The following is a 21,204-nucleotide window of genomic DNA, read 5'->3' on the forward strand; positions in this document are numbered from 1 at the left end:
GGGGTGTTTTTTGGGGTGTTTTTGGGGTGTTTTTTGGGGTGTGTTTGGGGTGTTTTTTGGGTGTTTTTTGGGTGTTTTTTGGGGTGTTTTTGGGGGTGTGTTTTGGGGTGTTTTGGGGTGTGTTTTGGGTGTGTTTTGGGGCGGTTTTGGGGCTGTTTTGGGGCGTTTTTGGGGTGGTTTTGGGGTGTTTTTGGGGTGTGTTTTGGGGTGGTTTTTGGGGTGTTTTGGGTGTTTTTTGGGGTGTGTTTTGGGTGTTTTTTGGGTGTGTTTTGGGTGTGTTTTGGGGTGGTTTGGGGTGTTTTGGGGTGTTTTTGGGGTGTTTTTGGGGTGTTTTTGGGGTGTTTTTGGGTGGTTTGGGGTGATTTTGGGGTGTGATTGTGGTGCCACAGCGTGTGCTCCTGGTCCCCAACCCCTGTACCCTGGATCTCGGTGGCACCGTCCTGGGTGTCACCTCCACCGACCTGCTGCTGCACCTGGGAGCCGAGGAGACAAACCGGTGAGAAATCACCCAAAATCACCCAAAATCACCCCCAAAACCACCCCGAGATCACCCCAAAGCTGCTGCTGCACCTGGGAGCCGAGGAGACCAACAGGTACCCAAAATACCCCAAATTCACCCCAAAATCACCCCAAAACTCACCCCAAACCTGCTGCTGCACCTGGGAGCTGAGGAGACCAACAGGTACCCAAAATACCCCAAATTCACCCCAAAATCACCCCCAAAACCACCCCAAACCTGCTGCTGCACCTGGGAGCTGAGGAGACCAACAGGTACCCAAAATACCCCAAATTCACCCCAAAATCACCCCCAAAACTCACCCCAAAGCTGCTGCTGCACCTGGGAGCTGAGGAGACCAATAGGTACCCAAAATACCCCGAATTCACCCCAAAATCACCCCCAAAACTCACCCCAAAGCTGCTGCTGCACCTGGGAGCTCAGGAGACCAACAGGTACCCAAAATACCCCAAATTCACCCCAAAATCACCCCAAATTCACCCCAAATCCCCCCGTTTCCCCCCCAAACCAGGTGGGTCCCCAAATCCCCCCGTTTCACCCCAAAACCCTCACCCGGGGCGGCTCCTGTTTCCCTCCCATCCCATCTAACAGAGCTGCCCCTCCCTTGTCACATCGTTAATTAGCCTAATTAATCAGCACAACCTGCAGTGCTTTGTAACCATTTTCTCCCCTTTTTACCCATTTCTCCCCTTTTTTACCCATTTTCTCCCCTTTTTACCCATTTTCTCCCCTTTTTTAACCATTTCTCCCCCTTTTTACCCATTTTCTCCCCTTTTTTACCCATTTCTCTCCCCTTTTTTACCCATTTTCTCCCTTTTTTACCCATTTTCTCCCCTTTTTTACCCATTTTCTCCCCTTTTTTACCCATTTTCTCCCCCTTTTTACCCATTTTCTCCCCTTTTTTACCCATTTTCTCCCCTTTTTTACCCATTTTCTCCCCCTTTTTACCCATTTTCTCCCCTTTTTTAACCATTTTTCTCCCCTTTTTTACCCATTTCTCCCCTTTTTTAACCATTTTCTCCCCTTTTTACCCATTTTCTCCCTTTTTTACCCATTTTCTCCCCTTTTTTACCCCATTTTCTCCCCTTTTTAACCATTTTCTCCCTTTTTTACCCATTTTCTCCCTTTTTTCCCCGTTTTCTCCCAGGTCGGCCGGCGGCTCCGACCGCTTCACGCGGATCCTCAGGCACATCCTGACTCAGCGCAGGTGATGCCGCAAACCCCCCAAAACGCCCTTTTTTGACCCAAATCCCGCACCCCACTCACCACCTTTCCCCTTTCAAGCCCTTTTTTAACCCCAAACCCCCTTTTTTGGCTGTTTTGGGCAGTTACTACCCGCTGTACCCCCCCTCGGAGGAGCTGAACGTGGACTACGAGGGGCTCTACAGCTTTGGGTCGCTCCCCGTCACCCCCCACGTCCTCGTCACCCCCTCGGACCTGCGCTACTTCGTCAAGGTGGGCGCTACACCCCAAAACACCCCGAAACACCCCAAAAAACACCCAAAACACCCAAAAAACACCCCAAAACACCCCCCAAAACCTCAAAACACCCCGTTTCGCACAAATTTGGGCAAAAAACTGGGCTTTTTGCCCCTGAGGTGAGTTTTGGCGCCATTTTGAGACTTGAGGTGATTTTGGTGCCATTTTGAGCCATGAGGTGATTTTTGGCGCCATTTTGAGCCCTGAGGTGATTCTTGGCGCCATTTTGAGCCCTGAGGCGATTTTGACGCCATTTTGAGCCCTGAGGTGATTTTGGCGCCATTTTGAGCCCTGAGGCGATTTTGACGCCATTTTGAGCCCTGAGGTGATTTTGGTGCCATTTTGAGCCCTGAGGTGATTTTGGCGCCATTTTGAGCCCTGAGGCGATTTTGGCGCCATTTTGAGCCCTGAGGCGATTTTGGCGCCATTTTGAGCCCTGAGGTGATTTTGGTGCCATTTTGAGCCCTGAGGTGATTTTGGCGCCATTTTGAGCCCTGAGGCGATTTTGACGCCATTTTGAGCCCTGAGGTGATTTTGGTGCCATTTTGAGCCCTGAGGTGATTTTGGCGCCATTTTGAGCCCTGAGGCGATTTTGGCGCCATTTTGAGCCCTGAGGCGATTTTGGCGCCATTTTGAGCCCTGAGGTGATTTTGGCGCCATTTTGAGCCCTGAGGTGATTTTGGGGCCATTTTGCGACTTGAGGTGATTTTGGGGCCATTTTGAGCTCTGAGGCGATTTTGGCGCCATTTTGCACCCTGAGGCAATTCTGACGCCATTTTGAGCCCTGAGGCGATTTTGGCGCCATTTTGAGCCCTGAGGCGATTTTGGCGCCATTTTGAGCCCTGAGGTGATTTTGGCGCCATTTTGAGCCCTGAGGTGATTTTGGGGCCATTTTGCGACTTGAGGTGATTTTGGGGCCATTTTGAGCTCTGAGGTGATTTTGGCGCCATTTTGCACCCTGAGGCAATTCTGGCGCCATTTTGCCCCTGAGGTGATTTTTGGCGCCATTTTGCCCCTGAGGTGATTTTGGCGCCATTTTGAGCCCTGAGGCGATTTTGGCGCCACTTTGCCCCTGAGGTGATTTTTGGCGCCATTTTGAGCCCTGAGGCGATTTTGGCGCCATTTTGAGCCTTGAGGCGAATTTGGCGCCATTTTGCCCCTGAGGTGATTTTTGGCGCCATTTTGCGCCCCGAGGCGACTCTGGCGCCATTTTGGGGTGACCGCGGTGACCCCCGTTCGCTCCCCCCGCAGGACGTGCTGGGCTGCGTGTGCCTCAACCCCGGCCGCCTGGCCAAGGGCCGCGCCGGGGGCACCTTCGGCCGCCTGTCCCTGCGCCGCGGGGCCGACGGGACCCCCCGCGTGGCCGCCCAGGTCGTGCGCATCTGACACCGCCCCCATGGCCCCCCATGGCTCCCCATGGCCATCTGGACCGGACACCGGCCCCCATGGACCCCCATGGCCATCTGGACTTGACACCGGCCCCCACGGACCCCCGTGGACCCCCATGGCCATCTGGACCGGACACCGGCCCCCATGGCCCCCCATGGACCCCCATGGCCATCTGGACTTGACACCGGCCTCCATGGACCCCCATGGACCCCCATGGCCATCTGGACTTGACACCGGCCCCCACGGACCCCCATGGACCCCCATGGCCATCTGGACCGGACACCGGCCCCCATGGACCCCCATGGCTCCCCATGGCCATCCGGACCCCACACTGGCCCCCATGGCCCCCCATGGCCATCCGGACCAGACACCGGCCCCCATAGACCCCCATGGACCCCCATGGCCATCCGGACCGGACACCGGCCCCCATGGTCCCCCATGGCTCCCCATGGCCATCTGGACCGGACACCGGCCCCCATGGACCCCCATGGCCATCTGGACTTGACACCGGCCCCCACGGACCCCCGTGGACCCCCATGGACCCCCATGGCCATCTGGACTTGACACCGGCCTCCATGGCCCCCCATGGCTCCCCATGGCCATCTGGACCGGACACCGGCCCCCATGGTCCCCCATGGACCCCCATGGCCCTCTGGACCCAACACTGGCCCCCATGGCCCCCCATGGCCCCCCATGGCCATCTGGACTTGACACCGGCCCCCATGGCCCCCCATGGCCATCCGGACCGGACACCGGCCCCCATGGACCCCCATGGCCCCCCATGGCCATCCGGACCCCACACCGGCCCCCATGGCCCCCCATGGCCCCCCATGGCCCCCCATGGCCCCCCATGGCCCCCATGGCCCCCCATGGCCATCCGGACCCCACACCGGCCCCCATGGCCCCCCATGGCCCCCCATGGCCATCCGGACCCCACACCGGCCCCCATGGCCCCCATGGCCCCCCATGGCCATCCGGACCCAACACCGGCCCCCATGGTTCCCTATGAAGCCCCACGGTCCCGCCAAGAACACCCCAAGACCTCGTTATCCATCACTAATTGATCCATTAAGAAGCAGCAGGAGCTCCCGGGGGGTCCTACAGGGGTTTCTTTGGGCTGAGAAACAGCGATTTTGGGCCGACAAGCAGCGACTTTTGGGCCGTGGATCCTCGATTTTGTGTCGCTCGTTTCATCGCTAATTAACTAACGAGGGGGCAGAGCTTCGTTAGGGACTCGGAGCTTAATGAGGCGCAAATTAATGAGCGATCGGGCCAAGGGGCGAGAAAGCGGCGCTTTGGGTCGGGGGGATTTTCTACTGGATTTCGCCTCAAATTTGTAACGATTTCAACAAAAATTAATTAAACTTGTTCTTCTGTGGTCGGTTCCAGTTCTGGCGGGGAAAAAAAAGAGGGAAAAAGGGCTTTTTTGGGGGAAAAACAGCTTTTTTGGGGAAAAAAGGCTGGTTTGTGTTAGCGGGGGCGCCGCCGCTGTCGGCGCTTCGTTAATTTGCTGCTTAATTACCTGCCTGGTCCAGCCCCCATGTGGTGGATTTGGGGGTTTTGGGGGGGGGATTGGGGGGGATTTGGGGTTTTTGGGGGGATTTGGGGGAATATTTAGGAGTTTTGGGGGGGGTTGGGGGAATTTGGGGGTTTCCAGGGGGAATTTGGGGGGGATTTGGGGGTTTCCAAGGGGGTTTTGGGGGAGATTTGGGTTTTTTTGGGGGGGTTTTGGAGGGAGTTTTTTATGGGGAATTGGGGGTTGGGGGTTTCAAGGGGATTTGGGGCTTTTGGGGGGGGTTGGAAGTTTTGGGGGTTTCGGGGGGTTTGGGGGGAGATTTGGGAATTTCAGGGGGGATTTGGGGGTTTCGGGGGGATTATGGGGGGTTTTGGGTTTCAAGGGGGTTTGGGGAAAGATTTAGGGGTTTTGGGGTGGTTTGGGGGGTTTTGGGGGGAATTTTGGGGGGTTTTTGGGGTGGCTTCAGGGGGGTCTGGGGGGGATTTGGGGTTTTGGGGTTTTGGGGGGGGGTTTGGGGAGATTTGGAGGGGTGGGGGTTTGGGGAGAGTTTGGGGGTTTTGGGGGGGATTTGGGGTTTTGGGGGGGTTTGGGTGGAGTTTGGGGGGCGTTTTCGGGGGGGTTGAGGGTTTCAGGGTGATTGGGGGGGGTTGGGGGTTTCAGGGTGATTTGGGGGAGTTGGGGGTTTGGGGGAGATTTTGGGGGGAGATTTGGGAGTTTCAGGGGGGATTATGGGGTTTTTTTGGGGGGGGGCGTTGGGGTTTTGGGGGGATTTGGAGGTTTTGGGGGGTTTTGGGGGGGGCTTCGGGGGGGTCTTGGGGGGATTTGGGGTTTTGGGGGGGGTTGGGGAGATTTGGAGGGGTGGGGGTTTGGGGGGGTTGGGGGGTTTCAGGGTGATTGGGGGGGGTTGGGGGTTTCAGGGCTGGTTTGGGGGGATTTGGGGGGTTTTCGGGGGTTCCAACCGCAGCAGCCGGCACCTCGTTCCCTCTTAATTACCTCTTAATGAGCCGAACGCGGTTGCCGCGGCTCATTTGGCTCCGGACGGGCCGTTTGGTTCCCGTTCCGCGGGGGGTGTCCCAGCGTGATTTTGGGTGATTTTGGGTGATTTTGGGTGGTTTTGGGTGGTTTCCCGGGCGGGGGCGGGGCCTGCGCCGACACCACAGGACGGGAACGGAACAGGAACACAACGGGAACGCAACGGGAACACAACCGGACGCCCAACACCGTAATTTGGGGCTGAGCTCAGTCCGGTGAGAGCCCGGGGGGGCCGCGACGCGCCCGGCGCTGAATTTGGGTGGTTTCCGGGGGTCCGTGTCCGTCCACCCGCGTTCGGGGGGAAATTCCGCCTCTTTCCCTTCGCTTTGTGCTTTTCCAGCCTAAACCCCCCCCGAGAAACCCCAAAAACGCCGTTTCCGGGGGAAACGCGGCTCCCGCTCCAGCTGCTCTTTACAAAAACAATTTTTAAGTCCAAACGAGGGATTTCTGGCGATTTCACACCAAAAATGCGCTTTGGGGGCGGAACCGGCCCCAATCAGCCGCTTTTCACCCCGTTTTTCCGGGTGGTTTCGGTTTGTGGGGAAACTGAGGCACGGGGGGGAGGGGCCGCGTTCCCACCACTCGCCGCCGTTTCCTCCTCTCAGGATCTTCCTGAGCCACGAAAACAATTTATCACTTAAAACACCATTTAAACTATAATTTAAACTACAATATAAACTATTTGGATGATCCCCAAGAGCCTCCCCCACCCCAAACTCCCATTTTCTGCCTCCCCGACCGGCAGGAATTTTGGCAAACGCGGCCGCGCCGTCACCACCCCCCACCCCCCCCCGGCGCTTCAGGCCCTCGTTAATCCACCCGGCTTAATTAACGACGCTGAATTCTGCGCCGTCAGGATTTGGCGGGGGCGGAGGCGCCGGCATCGCCGGCATCACCAACACACGGCGCTGGTTTTCGGCACCGAAAAGACGCGATTTTGGGGGAAAACGGTACTAAAACGGTTGTTTTGGCGGCGGCGGACGCGTCGGGGTCAGAAACTCCGGTAAACTCCGGTAAGAACCACGTCCCTTCCCCTCCAGACCCGGCCTTTGCTGCTCGTGGGGTGGGAATCCCAACAATTTGGCTCCAAAAGCCGTTTTCCAGCACTTTCCTTCCCACCACGACCCCCCTCGGGCTCCCCCGCACACGAAGCTCCGGCGCCTGCGTTTAATTACCCGCGTTATCTCGTTACCGGTGTCGCCGCCAACGAACCTCGGGGAGGGAGCGGCGCCCGGAGTCCATTTCCTGGGCTGTGCTGATGTGTCGGGTGTCTCCATGCTCTTAGATGTTTAATTGTACAGATTAACGAGCATCGCGGCACTCGCGGGAGCCCCAACCCTCAGGTTCGGTTTGGGGGCGTCGCGGTGATGTCGGCCAAGGCGCTGCCATCCTGGTAGAACTTGGTTCTAAGCATTTGTTGCTCTAATTGTACAGATTAACGAGCATCGTGGAACTCAAGGGTGCCTGAGCATTTGTTGCTCTAATTGTACAGATTAACGAGCATCATGGAACTCAAGGGTGCCCGAATCCTCTGGTTCGGTTTGGGGACGTCACGGTGATGTCGGCCAAGGCGCTGCCATCCTGGTAGAACTTGGTTTTAAGCGTTTGTTGTTTTAATTGTACAGATTAACGAGCATCGCGGCACTCGAGGGAGCCCCAATCCTTGGGTTCGGTTTGGGAGGCGTCGCGGTGATGTTGCCCAAGGTGCTGCCATATTGTTAGAATTTGGTTCTAAGCGTCTGTTGCTTTGGTTTCACAGGTCACCGCGGCGCTCGAGGGAGCCCCAACCCTCAGGTTCGGTTCGGGGGGGCGTCGCGGCGATGTCGGCCAAGGCGCCGATCTACCTGAAGCGCGGCGGCCGGAAGGGCAAGAAGGAGAAGCTGCGCGACCTGCTGTCGCGGGACATGATCAGCCCGCCGCTGGGCGACTTCCGGCACACCATCCACGTGGGCGGCGCCGGCGACACCTTCGGCGACGTCTCCTTCCTGCAGGGCAAGCTCCACCTGCTCCCGCGCGCCCGCGCGGCGCCGGAGCCGCCGGCCGGCGGCGCCAGGACGGCCACGCTGAGCGGCCGCCCCGCCGTTGCGGTGGCTCCATCGCCGCTGCTCAAGAGCGCCGTGTCGCTGCCCGTCGTGGCGGCGCCGCGCGCGCCCTCGCTGCCGCCCGCGCCGCCCAAACCGCCGCGGCTGCGACGGGACGATGGGGAGGATAACGGCGGACGTGCCGCGGTGTCTCCGGAGCCGTTTCCGGAGCCGTTGTTTCCGGAGCCCTCCGGCGCGGCCAACGGCGTCACCGCGCCGCCCAGCGGCTCCCTCCTGTCGCTGCACGTGGACCTGGGCCCGTCCATCCTGGAGGACGTTCTGCGCGTGATGGACAAACACGAGACCCCCACGTGAGGGCACCTGCAGGGGAACACGGGACAAACAACCATTAGTAGCGGTTTTGGCGGTTTTCTCCGCAGTAGATCCGGAACCGCGGAGCCGGAGACGCCGAGCGCTTCTCCCCCCTTTACCGGGATCAACTGGTGGTGGCGACAGATCCAACCTGGATCCAACCAGATCCAGTCCAGCCAGGAACCGGACTCAGCAAAAGCGGCGACGGGGGAACCGCCAAACCCCAAATTTGGGGTGTTTTGTTGGTTTTTCACACGGAGAGGGTTGGTCGGGGCGAATCCAACCCCGGTATCACCACGGTGAGCTCCCGGTATCACCACGGTGACCTCACGCACCATTGAATTCCGTGAACGCCACCGGATGCAGAGTTTGGGGGTTACGTGGAAAAGGCTTTGGGGGTGAATTTTGGCGATGGAGCTCGGGGTGGGAGTCACTGATCGCTGCTTTGGACCCACATCGTTAATTAACGAGTCGTTAACGAGTTCGTAGCTCGGCACCACGTCCCAGCATCATTTGTCATTAATTTATCCTGCTAACGATGTATTTTGATGGGGGAGGTGCCTGTTTCCCGATCCCCTCAAACACCCGGAGGGGAGGAGAACCCGGAATGGCTCATTTTGGGTGGTTTTCAGGGCGTTTGGCTCGTTTCTCACGCTGCGCTGATGAGGCTGCGCTTGTTTGCGTGGATTTCACCCTAATCAGTGAATTAAATGGTGATTAATTACATTAATTACAAAACCTCAACGAGCGTCCAGGTAACAACTTCCCCAATTTCCACCAAAACAGCCCAAATCCCCCTTTTTCCCCCAAATTGGAAGATGTGCACGGGGTTCAATGAAAGGGTCGCTTTAATTTGCCTTTATTTAATGGAAACCACCCGAAATCACCCCAATCCTTTTTTTTCTCCCCCATTTTTCCAGGCACCTTCTTAGCTGCAAAATATAAACAATGTCTTTATTTAATTTGTGGTTATTTCTCAGCAATAAATGAGCATTAAACCCCCGGGTTCCCACAGGACGGGGGGGGGGGATCGCTGCTTAATTCCCGTTGGATACAAAGGGAAAAGAGCTCAAAATGCGCATTTTCCACACGGGTTTCTGCAGATTTTCCCCCTTCTCCTCCACCCCCACCCCCCTCAGCTTCACAGGGGGGGGAACGACCCTTTTCAACCCCCCCGCCCCTCATTTCCCCACATTGAACCGCGCTCCGCTTCGCCCCCCGCCCCCCCCTCCCCGCCCATTCCCCCCCCCGCCCCTTTTCCTCCCATTTTCCCCTCACTCGCCTCCCCCATCGCGCTTTTCAGCCTCCGCCGTTTTCGCGCCTCTCTCCCCGCCTCAGCGTTTTCCCGCCTTTCGCGCCGCGCATGCGCAGGGCGGGGGGGAGGAGCCACGCGCGGCGCTTCGCGCATGCGCCGCATCCCGCCCGGGGAAGGTGCCACTGCGCATCCTCACACGGGGGACGGGGGGGGTCAGTTGTGTTCCTGCGCAGCCGCGAAGCCGCCGCTTCCCCCGCCGCTCCCCGGCCGCACATGCGCGCTGAGGGGGCGCAGGGCCCCGGCGGCGGAGGGAAGATGGCGGCGGTGGTACAGAATGTGGTGAAGCTGTAAGTGCGTTTGGCGTGTGTCCCCCCCCGCCGCGGGGGGGGAATGGTGCGGCCCGGCGCGGGGTCCCCCTCGGCGCGGCGCCGGCGGGCGGGACCAAGTGGGCGGGAGGGGGGTGTTGGGGGTGGGGGGGACGCGCTCATTGTTCGGGGGGAACTTTTTTGGGGAGGGGGGAGGAGTTGTGTGAGCGGAAACCCCCCCGTATGGCGCTTATAGAGGATATAGGGTGGGTCCCCTGAGAGGGGGGCTATAGAGGCCAGAGGGTGGGGGTTCCCCCTGTGTCGCCCTCTGAGAGTGTCCTATAGATCCCAAAGAGGGGGGATCTATACATCCCTATAGACCCCTCTGAGAGGGTCCTATAGATCCCAAAGAGGGGGGATCTATACATCCCTATAGACCCCTCTGAGAGGGTCCTATAGATCCCAAAGAGGGGGGATCTATACATCCCTATAGACCCCTCTGAGAGTGTCCTATAGATCCCAAAGAGGGGGGATCTATACATCCCTATAGACCCCTCTGAGAGGGTCCTATAGATCCCAAAGAGGGGGGATCTATACATCCCTACAGACCCCTCTGAGAGGGTCCTATAGATCCCAAAGAGGGGGGATCTATACATCCCTATAGACCCCTCTGAGAGGGTCCTATAGACCCCAAAGAGGGGGTATCTATACATCCCTATAGCCCCCCCGAGAGGGTCCTATAGATTCCAAAGCGGGGGGAACTATACAGCCCTATAGACCGCTCTGAGAGGGTCCTATAGACCCCAAAGAGGGGGGAACTATACAGCCCTATAGACCCCTCTGAGTGGGTCCTACAGATCCCAAAGGGGGAGGATCTATACATCCCTACAGACAGGGTCCTATAGATCCCAAAGCGGGGAGTTTATCGCTATAGATCCCAAGGGGCGCGTGTACCCCATAGGGCTCTTCGGGGGGGGGGGGGGGCGGGAATTTCCCATGGCGCGTTCGCGGGTGGGCCCCTATGGGATCCGTAGGGTGCTGGGCGGGCCCCTATGGGATCCATAGGGTTCTGGGCGGGCTCCTATGGGATCCGTAGGGTGCTGGGCGGGCCCCTATGGGATCCATAGGGTTCTGGGCGGGCTCCTATGGGATCCATAGGGTGCTGTGCGGGCCCCTATGGGATCCATAGGGTGCTGGGCGGGCCCCTATGGGATCCATAGGGTTCTGGGTGGGCTCCTATGGGATCCATAGGGTGCTGGGCGGGCCCCTATGGGATCCATAGGGTGCTGGGCGGGCCCCTATGGGATCCGTAGGGTGCTGGGCGGACCCCTATGGGATCCATAGGGTGCTGGGCGGGCTCCTATGGGATCCATAGGGTGCTGGGCGGGCTCCTATGGGATCCATAGGGTGCTGGGCGGGCCCCTATGGGATCCGTAGGGTGCTGGGCGGGCCCCTATGGGATCCATAGGGTGCTGGGCGGGCCCCTATGGGATCCATAGGGTGCTGGGTGGGCTCCTATGGGATCCATAGGGTGCTGGGCGGGCCCCTATGGGATCCGTAGGGTGCTGGGCGGGCCCCTATGGGATCCGTAGGGTGCTGGGCGGGCCCCTATGGGATCCGTAGGGTGCTGGGCGGGCCCCTATGGGATCCGTAGGGTGCTGGGTGGGCTCCTATGGGATCCATAGGCTGATTGTTGGCGCAGGCTGGGCGAGCAGTACTACCGCGACGCCATGGAGCAGTGCCACAGCTACAACGCGCGGCTCTGCGCCGAGCGCAGCGTGCGCCTGCCCTTCCTGGACTCGCAGACCGGCGTGGCGCAGAGCAACTGCTACATCTGGATGGAGAGGCGGCACCGCGGCCCCGGTGAGACCCTGAACCCCAAAAACACCCCCCGAACCCCCAAAAACACCCCCCGAACCCCCAACCCACCCACAGCCCCCCTGCACCCACCCAGAGCAACTGCTACATCTGGATGGAGAGGCAGCACCGCGGCCCCGGTGAGACCCCGAAACACCCCCTGAACCCCAAAAAACACCCCCTGAACCCCCCAAAACCACCCCCCGGACCCCCAAAAACACCCCCCGGACCCGCAGTGCACCCACAGCCCCCCTGCACCCACCCAGAGCAACTGCTACATCTGGATGGAGAGGCGGCACCGCGGCCCCGGTGAGACCCCAAAACACCCCCCGGACCCCCAAAGCCACCCCCTGAACCCCCCAAAAACACCCCCCGGACCCCCAAAAACACCCCCCGGACCCCCAGTGCACCCACAGCCCCCCTGCACCCACCCAGAGCAACTGCTACATCTGGATGGAGAGGCGGCACCGCGGCCCCGGTGAGACCCTGAACCCCAAAAACACCCCCCGAACCCCCAAAAACACCCCCCGAACCCCCAACCCACCCACAGCCCCCCTGCACCCACCCAGAGCAACTGCTACATCTGGATGGAGAGGCGGCACCGCGGCCCCGGTGAGACCCTGAACCCCAAAAACACCCCCCGAACCCCAAAAACACCCCCCGAACCCCCAAAAACACCCCCCGGACCCCCAATGCACCCACAGCCCCCCTGCACCCACCTGCACCCACCCAGAGCAACTGCTACATCTGGATGGAGAGGCAGCACCGCGGGCCGGATGAGACCCCAAAACACCCCCTGAACCCCCAAAAACACCCCCCGAACCCCAAAACCACCCCCCGGACACCCAAAAACACCCCCCGAACCCCCAACCCACCCACAGCCCCCCTGCACCCACCCAGAGCAACTGCTACATCTGGATGGAGAGGCGGCACCGCGGCCCCGGTGAGACCCTGAACCCCAAAAACACCCCCCGAACCCCAAAAACACCCCCCGAACCCCCAAAAACACCCCCCGAACCCCCAACCCACCCACAGCCCCCCTGCACCCCCCTGCACCCACCCAGAGCAACTGCTACATCTGGATGGAGAGACGGCACCACGGGCCGGATGAGACCCCCGAACCCCCAAAAACCACCCCCCGAACCCCCAAAACACCCCCCTGAACCCCCAAAAACACCCCCTGAACCCCCAGAAACAGCCCCCGAACCCCAAAACCACACCCTGAACCCCCAAAAACACCCCCTGAACCCCCAAAACCATGGGGCTGCCAGATAGTGAGCCTTGGGGGGCGATGGGGCTGCCAGATAGTGAGCTATGGGGGGCAATGGGGCTGCCAAATAGTGAGCCTTGGGGGGCAATGGGGCTGCCAAATAGTGAGCCTTGGGGGGCTATGGGGCTGCCAGATAGTGAGCTATAGGGGGCAATGGGGCTGCCAAATAGTGAGCCTTGGGGTGCTATGGGGCTGCCAGATAGTGAGCTATAGGGGGCAATGGGGCTGCCAAATAGTGAGCCTTGGGGGGCTATGGGGCTGCCAAATAGTGAGCTATAGGGGGCAATGGGGCTGCCAAATAGTGAGCCTTGGGGGGCTATGGGGCTGCCAGATAGTGAGCTATAGGGGGCTATGGGGCTGCCAAATAGTGAGCCTTGGGGGGCTATGGGGCTGCCAGATAGTGAGCTATAGGGGGCAATGGGGCTGCCAAATAGTGAGCCTTGGGGGGCAATGGGGCTGCCAAATAGTGAGCCTTGGGGGGCAATGGGGCTGCCAAATAGTGAGCCTTTGGGGGCTATGGGGCTGCCAAATAGTGAGCCTTGGGGGGCAATGGGGCTGCCAGATAGTGAGCTATAGGGGGCAATGGGGCTGCCAAATAGTGAGCCTTGGGGGGCAATGGGGCTGCCAGATAGTGAGCTATAGGGGGCAATGGGGCTGCCAAATAGTGAGCCTTGGGGGCTATGGGGCTGCCACATAGTGAGCTATGGGGGGCTATGGGGCTGCCAGATAGTGAGCCTTGGGGGGCTATGGGTGCGGTTGGGCTGGTTTATGGTGGTTTTGGGTTATTTTACGCACCCAGCACCGCGTCCCGGGTGCCGTTTGGGGCGTTTTGCGGTGACTTCGGGTTATTTTACCCACCCAGCACCGCGTCCCGGGTGCCGTTTGGGGCGTTTTGCAGTGATTTCAGGTTATTTTACCCACCCAGCACCGCGTCCCGGGTGCCGTTGGGGCTGTTTTGTGGTAACCGAGTGTTTTTTGGCAGGTTTGGCGGCCGGGCAGCTCTACTCGTACCCCGCGCGGCGCTGGAGGAAGCGGCGCCGCGCTCACCCGCCCGAGGACCCGCGGCTCGCCTTCCCCGCCATCAAACCCGGTACGGCTGCCCCGCGCTTTTAATGGCTGCTCGGTGTCAGGAGCAGGTCCGGGGGTGAAGAAGAATGGCTTTATTTTAATGTATTTATGGTATTTCCCATGTTTTCCTGTCAGAGGCGGGAGTGAAAGCGGAGGGTGCGCTGCAGCGGACGGCAGCAGTTTGGTGGCGTTGCCGCTCGACATGAACGCATTTATTCTTAGTTTTTTTGTTTTAATTGCTGTTTTTCTATCAAAATCAGATTTGGGTGTGAAGAAGGATGGGTTTATTTTAATTTCTATTTAATTTTTTCCACGTTTTCCTGTCAGAAGCAGAGTCGGGGGTGAAGGAGGAGGGCGCGCTGCCTGCAGATGGCAGCAGTCTGGAGGCGCCGCTCCTGCACACGATCGCCTTTATTTCTAATTTATTTGTTTTAATTGCTGTTTTTCTATCAAAATCAAGTTCGGGTGTGAAGAAGAATGCAGTTATTTTAATGTATTTATGGTATTTTCCATGTTTTCCTGTCAGAAGCAGATTTGGGGGTGAAGGAGGAGGGTGCGCTGCCTGCCGATGGCAGCAGTCTGGAGGCGCTAGCGCTCCACATTAACAAGTTTATTCTTAATTTTTTTGTTTTAATTGCTGTTTTTCTATCAAAATCAGGTTCGTGTGTGAAGAAGAATGCGTTTATTTTAATGTATTTATGATATTTTTGATGTTTTCCTGTCAGAATCGGGCTCGGGAGTGAAGAAGGAGGGTGCGCTGCCTGCGGACGGCAGCAGTCTGGAGGCGCTGCCGCTGCACATTAACAAGTTTATTCTTAATTTTTTTGTTTTAATTGCTGTTTTTCTATCAAAATCAGATTGGGGTGTGAAGAAGGACAGGTTTATTTTAATTTCTATTTAATTTTTTCCATGTTTTCCTGTCAGAATCGGACTCGGGGGTGAAGGAGGAGGTCGCGTTGCCTGCGGACGGCAGCAGTCTGGAGGCGCCGCTGCTGCACATAAACGCCTTTATTCTTAATTTTTTTATTTTAATTGCTGTTTTTCTGTCAAAATTAGATTCGGGGGTGAAGAAGGACGGGTATATTTTAATGTATTTATGATATTTTTGATGTTTTCCTGTCAGAATCAGACTCGGGGGTGAAGAAGGAGGGCGCGCTGCCTGCAGATGGCAGCAGCCTGGAGGCGCCGCTGCTGCACACGGCCGCATTTATTCCTAATTGTTTTGTTTTAATTGCTGTTTTCCTGTCAGAAGCAGGTTCGGGGGTGAAGAAGGACGCTTATATTTTAATGTATTGATGGTATTTTCCATGTTTTCCCGTCAGAATCGGAGTCGGGGGTGAAGAAGGAGGGCGCGCTGCCGGCGGACGGCAGCAGCCTGGAGGCGCTGCTCCTGCGCACCGACGCTCTGGACAAGCGGGCGCTGCCGGATCCGCGCGGTGACGACGATGCAGCCGAGTTCCCCGGGGCCAACAGCCGCGCCAGGAAGGTACCCACGCCGTATCCCCCGTTTCACCCCAAAAACGGGTCCCCCAGATCCCTAAAACGCGGGAAAACGGGCTCGTTTCGCCCCCCCCGCCCCGTCCCCGGGGGGTTTTGCCGCCTCGTGATCCATTTAGAGGCTCCGCTCCTGAGTCAAAAGGGGGATTCTGGCCCCAAATTCAGGGAATAAAGGGGTTAGTGGAACCGGAATTCAGGATAAAATGAGTTGTCGGAACCGGAATTCAGGACAAAGTGAGTTATTGGAACTGGAATTCGGGATAAAATGCGTTATTGGAACCAGAATTCAGGATAAAATGATGCATAGGAACCAGAATTCAGGATAAAATGAGTTATTGTAGCCAGAACTCAGGATAAAATGAGTTATGGGAACCAGAATTCGGGATAAAATGATGCATAGGAACCAGAATTCAGGATAAAATGAGTTATTGGAGCCAGAACTTGGGATAAAATGAGTTATGGGAACCAGAATTCCGGATAAAATGAGTTATTGGAACCAGAATTCGGGATCAAATGAGTTATTGGAACCAGAATTCGGGATAAAATGATGCATAGGAACCAGAGTTCAGGATAAAATGAGTTATTGGAGCCAGAACTTGGGTTAAAATGAGTTAATGGAACCAGAATTCGGGATCAAGTGAGTTATGGGAAGCAGAATTTGGGATCAAATGAGTTACTGGAACCGCAATTCGGGATCAAATGAGTTATCGGAACCAGAATTCGGGATAAAATGAGTTATCGGAACCATAATTCGGGATCAAATGAGTTATTGGAACCGCAATTCGGGATCAAATGAGTTATCGCGCCCGAGCTCAACCTTCGGTTGCCTCCCCAGCGCATCCTGGAGCCCGAGGACTTTCTGGACGACCTGGACGACGAGGACTACGAGGAGGACACGCCGAAGCGGCGCGGGAAGGGCAAGGCCAAGGTGGGTCCTGCCGGTTCTCCTGCCCCTCTATTCTGCCCTTGAATTAAGGGTTTAGCTCAGATACTATCAGGATATACCTGAGGAACATATATATGTATACATAATGTAATATATATAGCCTGAGAACGCCCCATCTCGTCTGATCTGGGAAGCTAAGCAGGGTCGGGCCCGCTCAGTGCTTGGATGGGAGACCAGCTGGGTGCTGTGGGCTGAGCCAGCACTGGCCCTGGTGGCCCGGAAGCCAATGGGACCCGGGGGGGGTTAGAAGGGGGTGGTCAGTAGGTCACAGAGGTTCTCCTGCCCCTCTATTCTGCCCTTGAAATAAGGGTTTAGCTCAGATACTATCAGGAACATATATATATATATAGATAATGTAATATATATAGCCTAAGAATGCCCCATCTCATCTGATGTGGGAAGCTAAGCAGGGTCGGGCCCGCTCAGGGCTTGGATGGGAGACCAGCTGGGTGCTGTGGGCTGAGCCAGCACTGGCCCTTGTGGCCAGGAAGCCAATGGGACCTGGGGTGGGTTAGAAGGGGGTGGTCAGTAGGTCGGAGAGGTTCTCCTGCCCCTCTATTCTGCCCTTGAAATAAGGGTTTAGCTCAGATACTATCAGGATATACCTGAGGAACATATATATATATGTAGATAATGTAATATATATAGCCTAAGAATGCCCCATCTCGTCTGATCTGGGAAGCTAAGCAGGGTCGGGCCCGCTCAGTGCTTGGATGGGAGACCAGCTGGGTGCTGTGGGCTGAGCCAGCACTGGCCCTGGTGGCCAGGAAGCCAATGGGACCCGGGGGGGGTTAGAAAGGGGTGGTCAGGATGTCAGAGGAGTTCTCCTGCCCCTCTATTCTGCCCTTGAAATAAGGGTTTAGCTCAGATACTATCAGGATATACCTGAGGAACATATATATGTATACATAATGTAATATATATAGCCTGAGAACGCCCCATTTCGTCTGATCTGGGAAGCTAAGCAGGGTCGGGCCCGCTCAGGGCTTGGATGGGAGACCAGCTGGGTGCTGTGGGCTGAGCCAGCACTGGGCCCTTGTGGCCAGGAAGCCAATGGGACCCCGGGGGGGGGGTTAGAAAGGGGCGGTCAGGATGTCAGAGAAGTTCCTCTGCCCCTCTATTCTGCCCTTGAAATAAGGGTTTAGCTCAGATACTATCAGGATATACCTGAGGAACATATATATATATGTAGATAATGTAATATATATAGCCTAAGAATGCCCCATCTCGTCTGATGTGGGAAGCTAAGCAGGGTCGGGCCCGCTCAGGGCTTGGATGGGAGACCAGCTGGGTGCTGTGGGCTGAGCCAGCACTGGCCCGGGTGGCCAGGAAGCCAATGGGACCCGGGGTGGGTTAGAAGGGGGTGGTCAGTAGGTCAGAGAGGTTCTCCTGCCCCTCTATTCTGCTCTTGAAATAAGGGTTTAGCTCAGATACTATCAGGATATACCTGAGGAACATGTATATACATATAGATAACGGGTTCAAATTGGAACACAAAGAGGTTGCACTTAAATAGGAGAAGCAACTTGTTGGGGGTGAGGGTGGCAGAGCCTGGCCCAGGGGGGTGTGGAGTCTCCTCTGCAGACATTCCAACCGCCTGTTCCTGTGTCACCTCATGCGGGTGTTCCTGCCCCGGGGGGGTTGCACTGGATGAGCTTGGAGGCCCCTTCAACCCCGACACTGATTGACTCCGTGCGACTCCTGCGCCTCCAGCTCCGCCGCTCCCCACGGGGTGGCGCTGCGGGATCGCCGCTCCCTCCCCGTCACCGTTCTCCCCGTTTCCCCCTCAACTTGGCTTTTCCCCCTTGATTTCTCAGGGCAAAGGCGTCGGGGGCGCTCGCAAGAAGCTGGACGCCGCCATCCTGGAGGACCGGGACAAGCCCTACGCGTGCGACAGTGAGTGGCGCAGCCTCGCCTGCCTCCCGAGGGCCGGCCCGCGGCCGCTCGTGCACCCGCCGCTTCACCCGCTGGCATTTGGGCCGTAACCCCCAAAACGATGAGTTCCGCACCCGGGGGAGGCTGTTTTGCGACCGACCCGAAGGCGTTTGGGTGTTTTCCACGGGCGTTTCGACCCCAAATTGAGGGTCGAGCGCCCCCCGCGTCGCATAAAAACGAGGGTAAACCTCTCCCGGTTTGCCAGAAAAACCCCAAAAAGTTAAAAAGCGGCCTCTCCCCGTTTCCCCGGCGTCCGCCAAACTGGTTTCCAGGCCCCACTGGCTAAAAATCCCCTTTGTGGGAGGAAATATTGTCTTGTCCTTTCCTTGAGCTGATTCTTCCTCCTCCCCTCCCTCTTCCTCCTCCCTTTGTTCCCAAAAGCGCCACTTTTGGGGGCAAAAGGGGCCGCGGAGGCTTGGAGGGGTCCTGTCTCTGTCCTTCTGTCGCCGCCTGTGCCGCCCGCGCTCCCTCTGGTTGCTCTGGTTGCTCTGTGTGCGTTTCTCACGACTCTCTTTCTGTGTTTCAGACACTTACAAACAAAAGCATTCCCTGAAACCTCCCGACCGAGGTATCCGCTCTGTCTGCTCTCTGCTCCCTTTCCGCCTTTTCCTTCTCCAGCCCAGCTCGGCCCCGCGGTGGCGGGAGGGGGGACCGACCGCGGCCGGCACGACCAACACACGCCCGTCCACCCACCCCCCGCCACGCGGCGCGACCCCCGCGGAGCCGCACAAACAGCCCTTCTCCCCCAGCCCCTCCCGAACGCACACAACACGGATTAACCCCCCGCCGCGCCGCGGAACGCGCCAACACCGCGCCAACACCGCGCCAACACCGCGCCTCGGCCACCCCAACCGCGCCGGGGCGCAATCCGGGCGTTGTGTGCGGAAAAACCACCGTTCGGTACAAAAACAACACCTTGTTTGGCTAAAACCACCCCGGGAGGGAAAACCCTGACTTTTTGAGGTAAAAAAGAGCCGTTTGGGATCAAAACCTCCGCTTTGTTGTGCCAAACCCCCCTGCCTTTTTATGCCCGAGCCTTTTGGCGTCCAAGCCGCCCCGGAATGGGCCGAGCGGGGGGATTCGGGTGAATAAACCCGTTGGAAACGCCCCCGCGGTCGCCGGAGCGGAACCCGCCCCGTGTTTTGCCGCCTCCCGCTGCTGTTTTGGGGGCAAAAAGGTCAATTTGGCGGCTCGGCGGGGGGGGAGCGCAGCGCGTGGCCGACCCCGTGACGCCCGCCCGGCTCCGGCGCCGGAATGCGCTGTAATAACCTTGTAATTGCCGCTTTTGCGCTCGTTGCCCCCAGCGCTGCCAAATTTGCCGCAAATCCCTCAGTCCGGGCGGAATTCGGGGCTTTTTACCCCAAACGCGCCCCCGGCTGCTCGCGTCGGGCTCTTTTTGGGGCCTCCATCCCCCTTTTGGCCTCGTTGGGCTGTTTCCCTTCTAGTTTTTAGCCCGGAAATGGGCAAAATGTTCCCCAAACTCTCCCCAAATCACCCGTTTTCCCTGATTTTTGCGGGAGGCGCGGGGTGAACGACGTTTCAACGCACCCGCCGCGCTCTGGAAACCCCGTTTTTGCTCATTTTTGGGGGGTTTTACCCCAAGGTGGCCCTGGGGCCGGCGCCGCCTTCGTGCTGACCTGGAGTGGGGGGAAAACAGGGGATTTTGGGGTCTCCTGCCCAAAAACAGGCGGAATTTGATCCGTTCTCAACCAGGGAAGGTCAAACAAACCCCAATTGTCTAAAAACGGGTGAAAACCAGGGAAATTGCTGATTTTTGATCAGGCCCAAAAATCCCCCAAAAAAGCCATTTTCCCTATTTCCCCGGCTGCCTCAGGAGCTGATTTTTGGGCGGGAAACCCCCTTTCCCGCCGTTTTCCCCGCGCGCTTCAACGCGCCGCCGGCCGCCCTTTCACCGAACCCGCGCGTTTTACCCCCAAAACCACCCCCGTTGGCGAACGACCGGAACGACCCGAAAGCGCCCGGAATCGGGGGCGGTTTCCGGAGCCGCGGGGCTGCGGGAACGGCTGCTTTCCGGGGTGAAAACGGCCGTTTTCCGCTGTTTTTGGCGCAGTTTGCGGCAAGCGCTACAAGAACCGGCCGGGGCTGAGCTACCACTACGCGCACTCGCACTTGGCCGAGGAGGAGGGCGACGACAAGGACGACTCGCAGCCGCCCACCCCCGTGTCCCAGCGCTCCGACGAGCACAAGTGTGAGCCACCCCCCTCCTGCGCCCCGGCACCCCCGGAGCTCACAACACCCCAAAACACCCCAGAGGGGGTTCTTGCAGCGCGGTGGTGGCCGCAGGAGCCGCCGCGGTGGCGGGGTTGGCACCGTGGGGTGTTTCCGCCCCGTTTCCACCCCGTTTCCGCCCCGTTTCCGCCCCGTTTCCCCCCCGTTTCCCCCCCGTTTCTCCCCTGTTTCTCCCGCATTTTCCTCTCCATTTCCCCCCCATTTTCCCCGTTTCCCCCCCGTTTCTCCCGTTTCCCCCCCGTTTCCCCCCCCGTTTCCTCTCCATTTCCCCCCCGTTTCCCCCCCGTTTCCCCCCCGTTTCCCCCCACGTTTCCCCCCCAGTTTCCCCCCCAGTTCCCCCCCGTTTCTCCCCCGTTTTCCTCCCCATTGTCTTCCCCGTTTCTTCCCCGTTTCTTCCCCGTTTCCTCCCCGTTTCCCCCCCGTTTCCCCCCCGTTTCCCCCCCGTTTCCCCCCCGTTTCCCCCCGTTTCACCCCCGTTTCCCCCCCGTTTCCCCC

General features: G+C 58.3%; 3 protein-coding genes across 5 annotated transcripts; all 3 read left to right on the top strand.

Moving 5' to 3' along the window:
- Positions 1 to 389: 389 nt before the first annotated feature.
- On the top strand, positions 390 to 3,533 carry POLA2 (DNA polymerase alpha 2, accessory subunit; the record flags this gene model as incomplete). Its single annotated transcript, XM_082076785.1, has 4 exons — positions 390 to 496; positions 1,665 to 1,724; positions 1,846 to 1,972; positions 3,248 to 3,533. Coding segments are annotated over 4 exons (429 nt in total), but the record flags the coding sequence as incomplete, so codon positions are not given.
- Positions 3,534 to 5,938: 2,405 nt separating this feature from the next.
- On the top strand, positions 5,939 to 8,630 carry CDC42EP2 (CDC42 effector protein 2). Of its 3 annotated transcripts, none has more exons than XR_014186442.1 (2): positions 5,939 to 6,148; positions 6,790 to 7,395. XR_014186442.1 is itself a non-coding variant. In XM_082076786.1 (2 exons), the coding sequence occupies exon 2, from the start codon at positions 7,754 to 7,756 to the stop codon at positions 8,327 to 8,329; it is 576 nt and encodes a 191-aa protein (XP_081932912.1). In that variant the 5' UTR covers positions 5,962 to 6,148; positions 7,693 to 7,753; the 3' UTR covers positions 8,330 to 8,630. The 3 variants fall into 3 exon arrangements, 1 of the variants encoding a protein (XP_081932912.1); XM_082076786.1 differs by lacking the exon at positions 6,790 to 7,395 and adding an exon at positions 7,693 to 8,630 and having other exon boundaries at positions 5,962 to 6,148; XR_014186443.1 differs by having other exon boundaries at positions 6,061 to 6,148; positions 6,679 to 7,395.
- Positions 8,631 to 9,871: 1,241 nt separating this feature from the next.
- Positions 9,872 to 20,668, top strand: DPF2 (double PHD fingers 2; the record flags this gene model as incomplete). Its single annotated transcript, XM_082076784.1, has 8 exons — positions 9,872 to 9,928; positions 11,589 to 11,749; positions 13,996 to 14,103; positions 15,404 to 15,567; positions 16,414 to 16,506; positions 18,342 to 18,420; positions 18,986 to 19,027; positions 20,531 to 20,668. Coding segments are annotated over exons 1-8 (817 nt in total), but the record flags the coding sequence as incomplete, so codon positions are not given.
- Positions 20,669 to 21,204: the final 536 nt, after the last annotated feature.

Source organism: Streptopelia decaocto, assembly GCF_964273445.1.
Source record: "Streptopelia decaocto genome assembly, contig: HAP1_SCAFFOLD_2130, whole genome shotgun sequence".
Lineage (NCBI taxonomy): Eukaryota > Metazoa > Chordata > Aves > Columbiformes > Columbidae > Streptopelia > Streptopelia decaocto.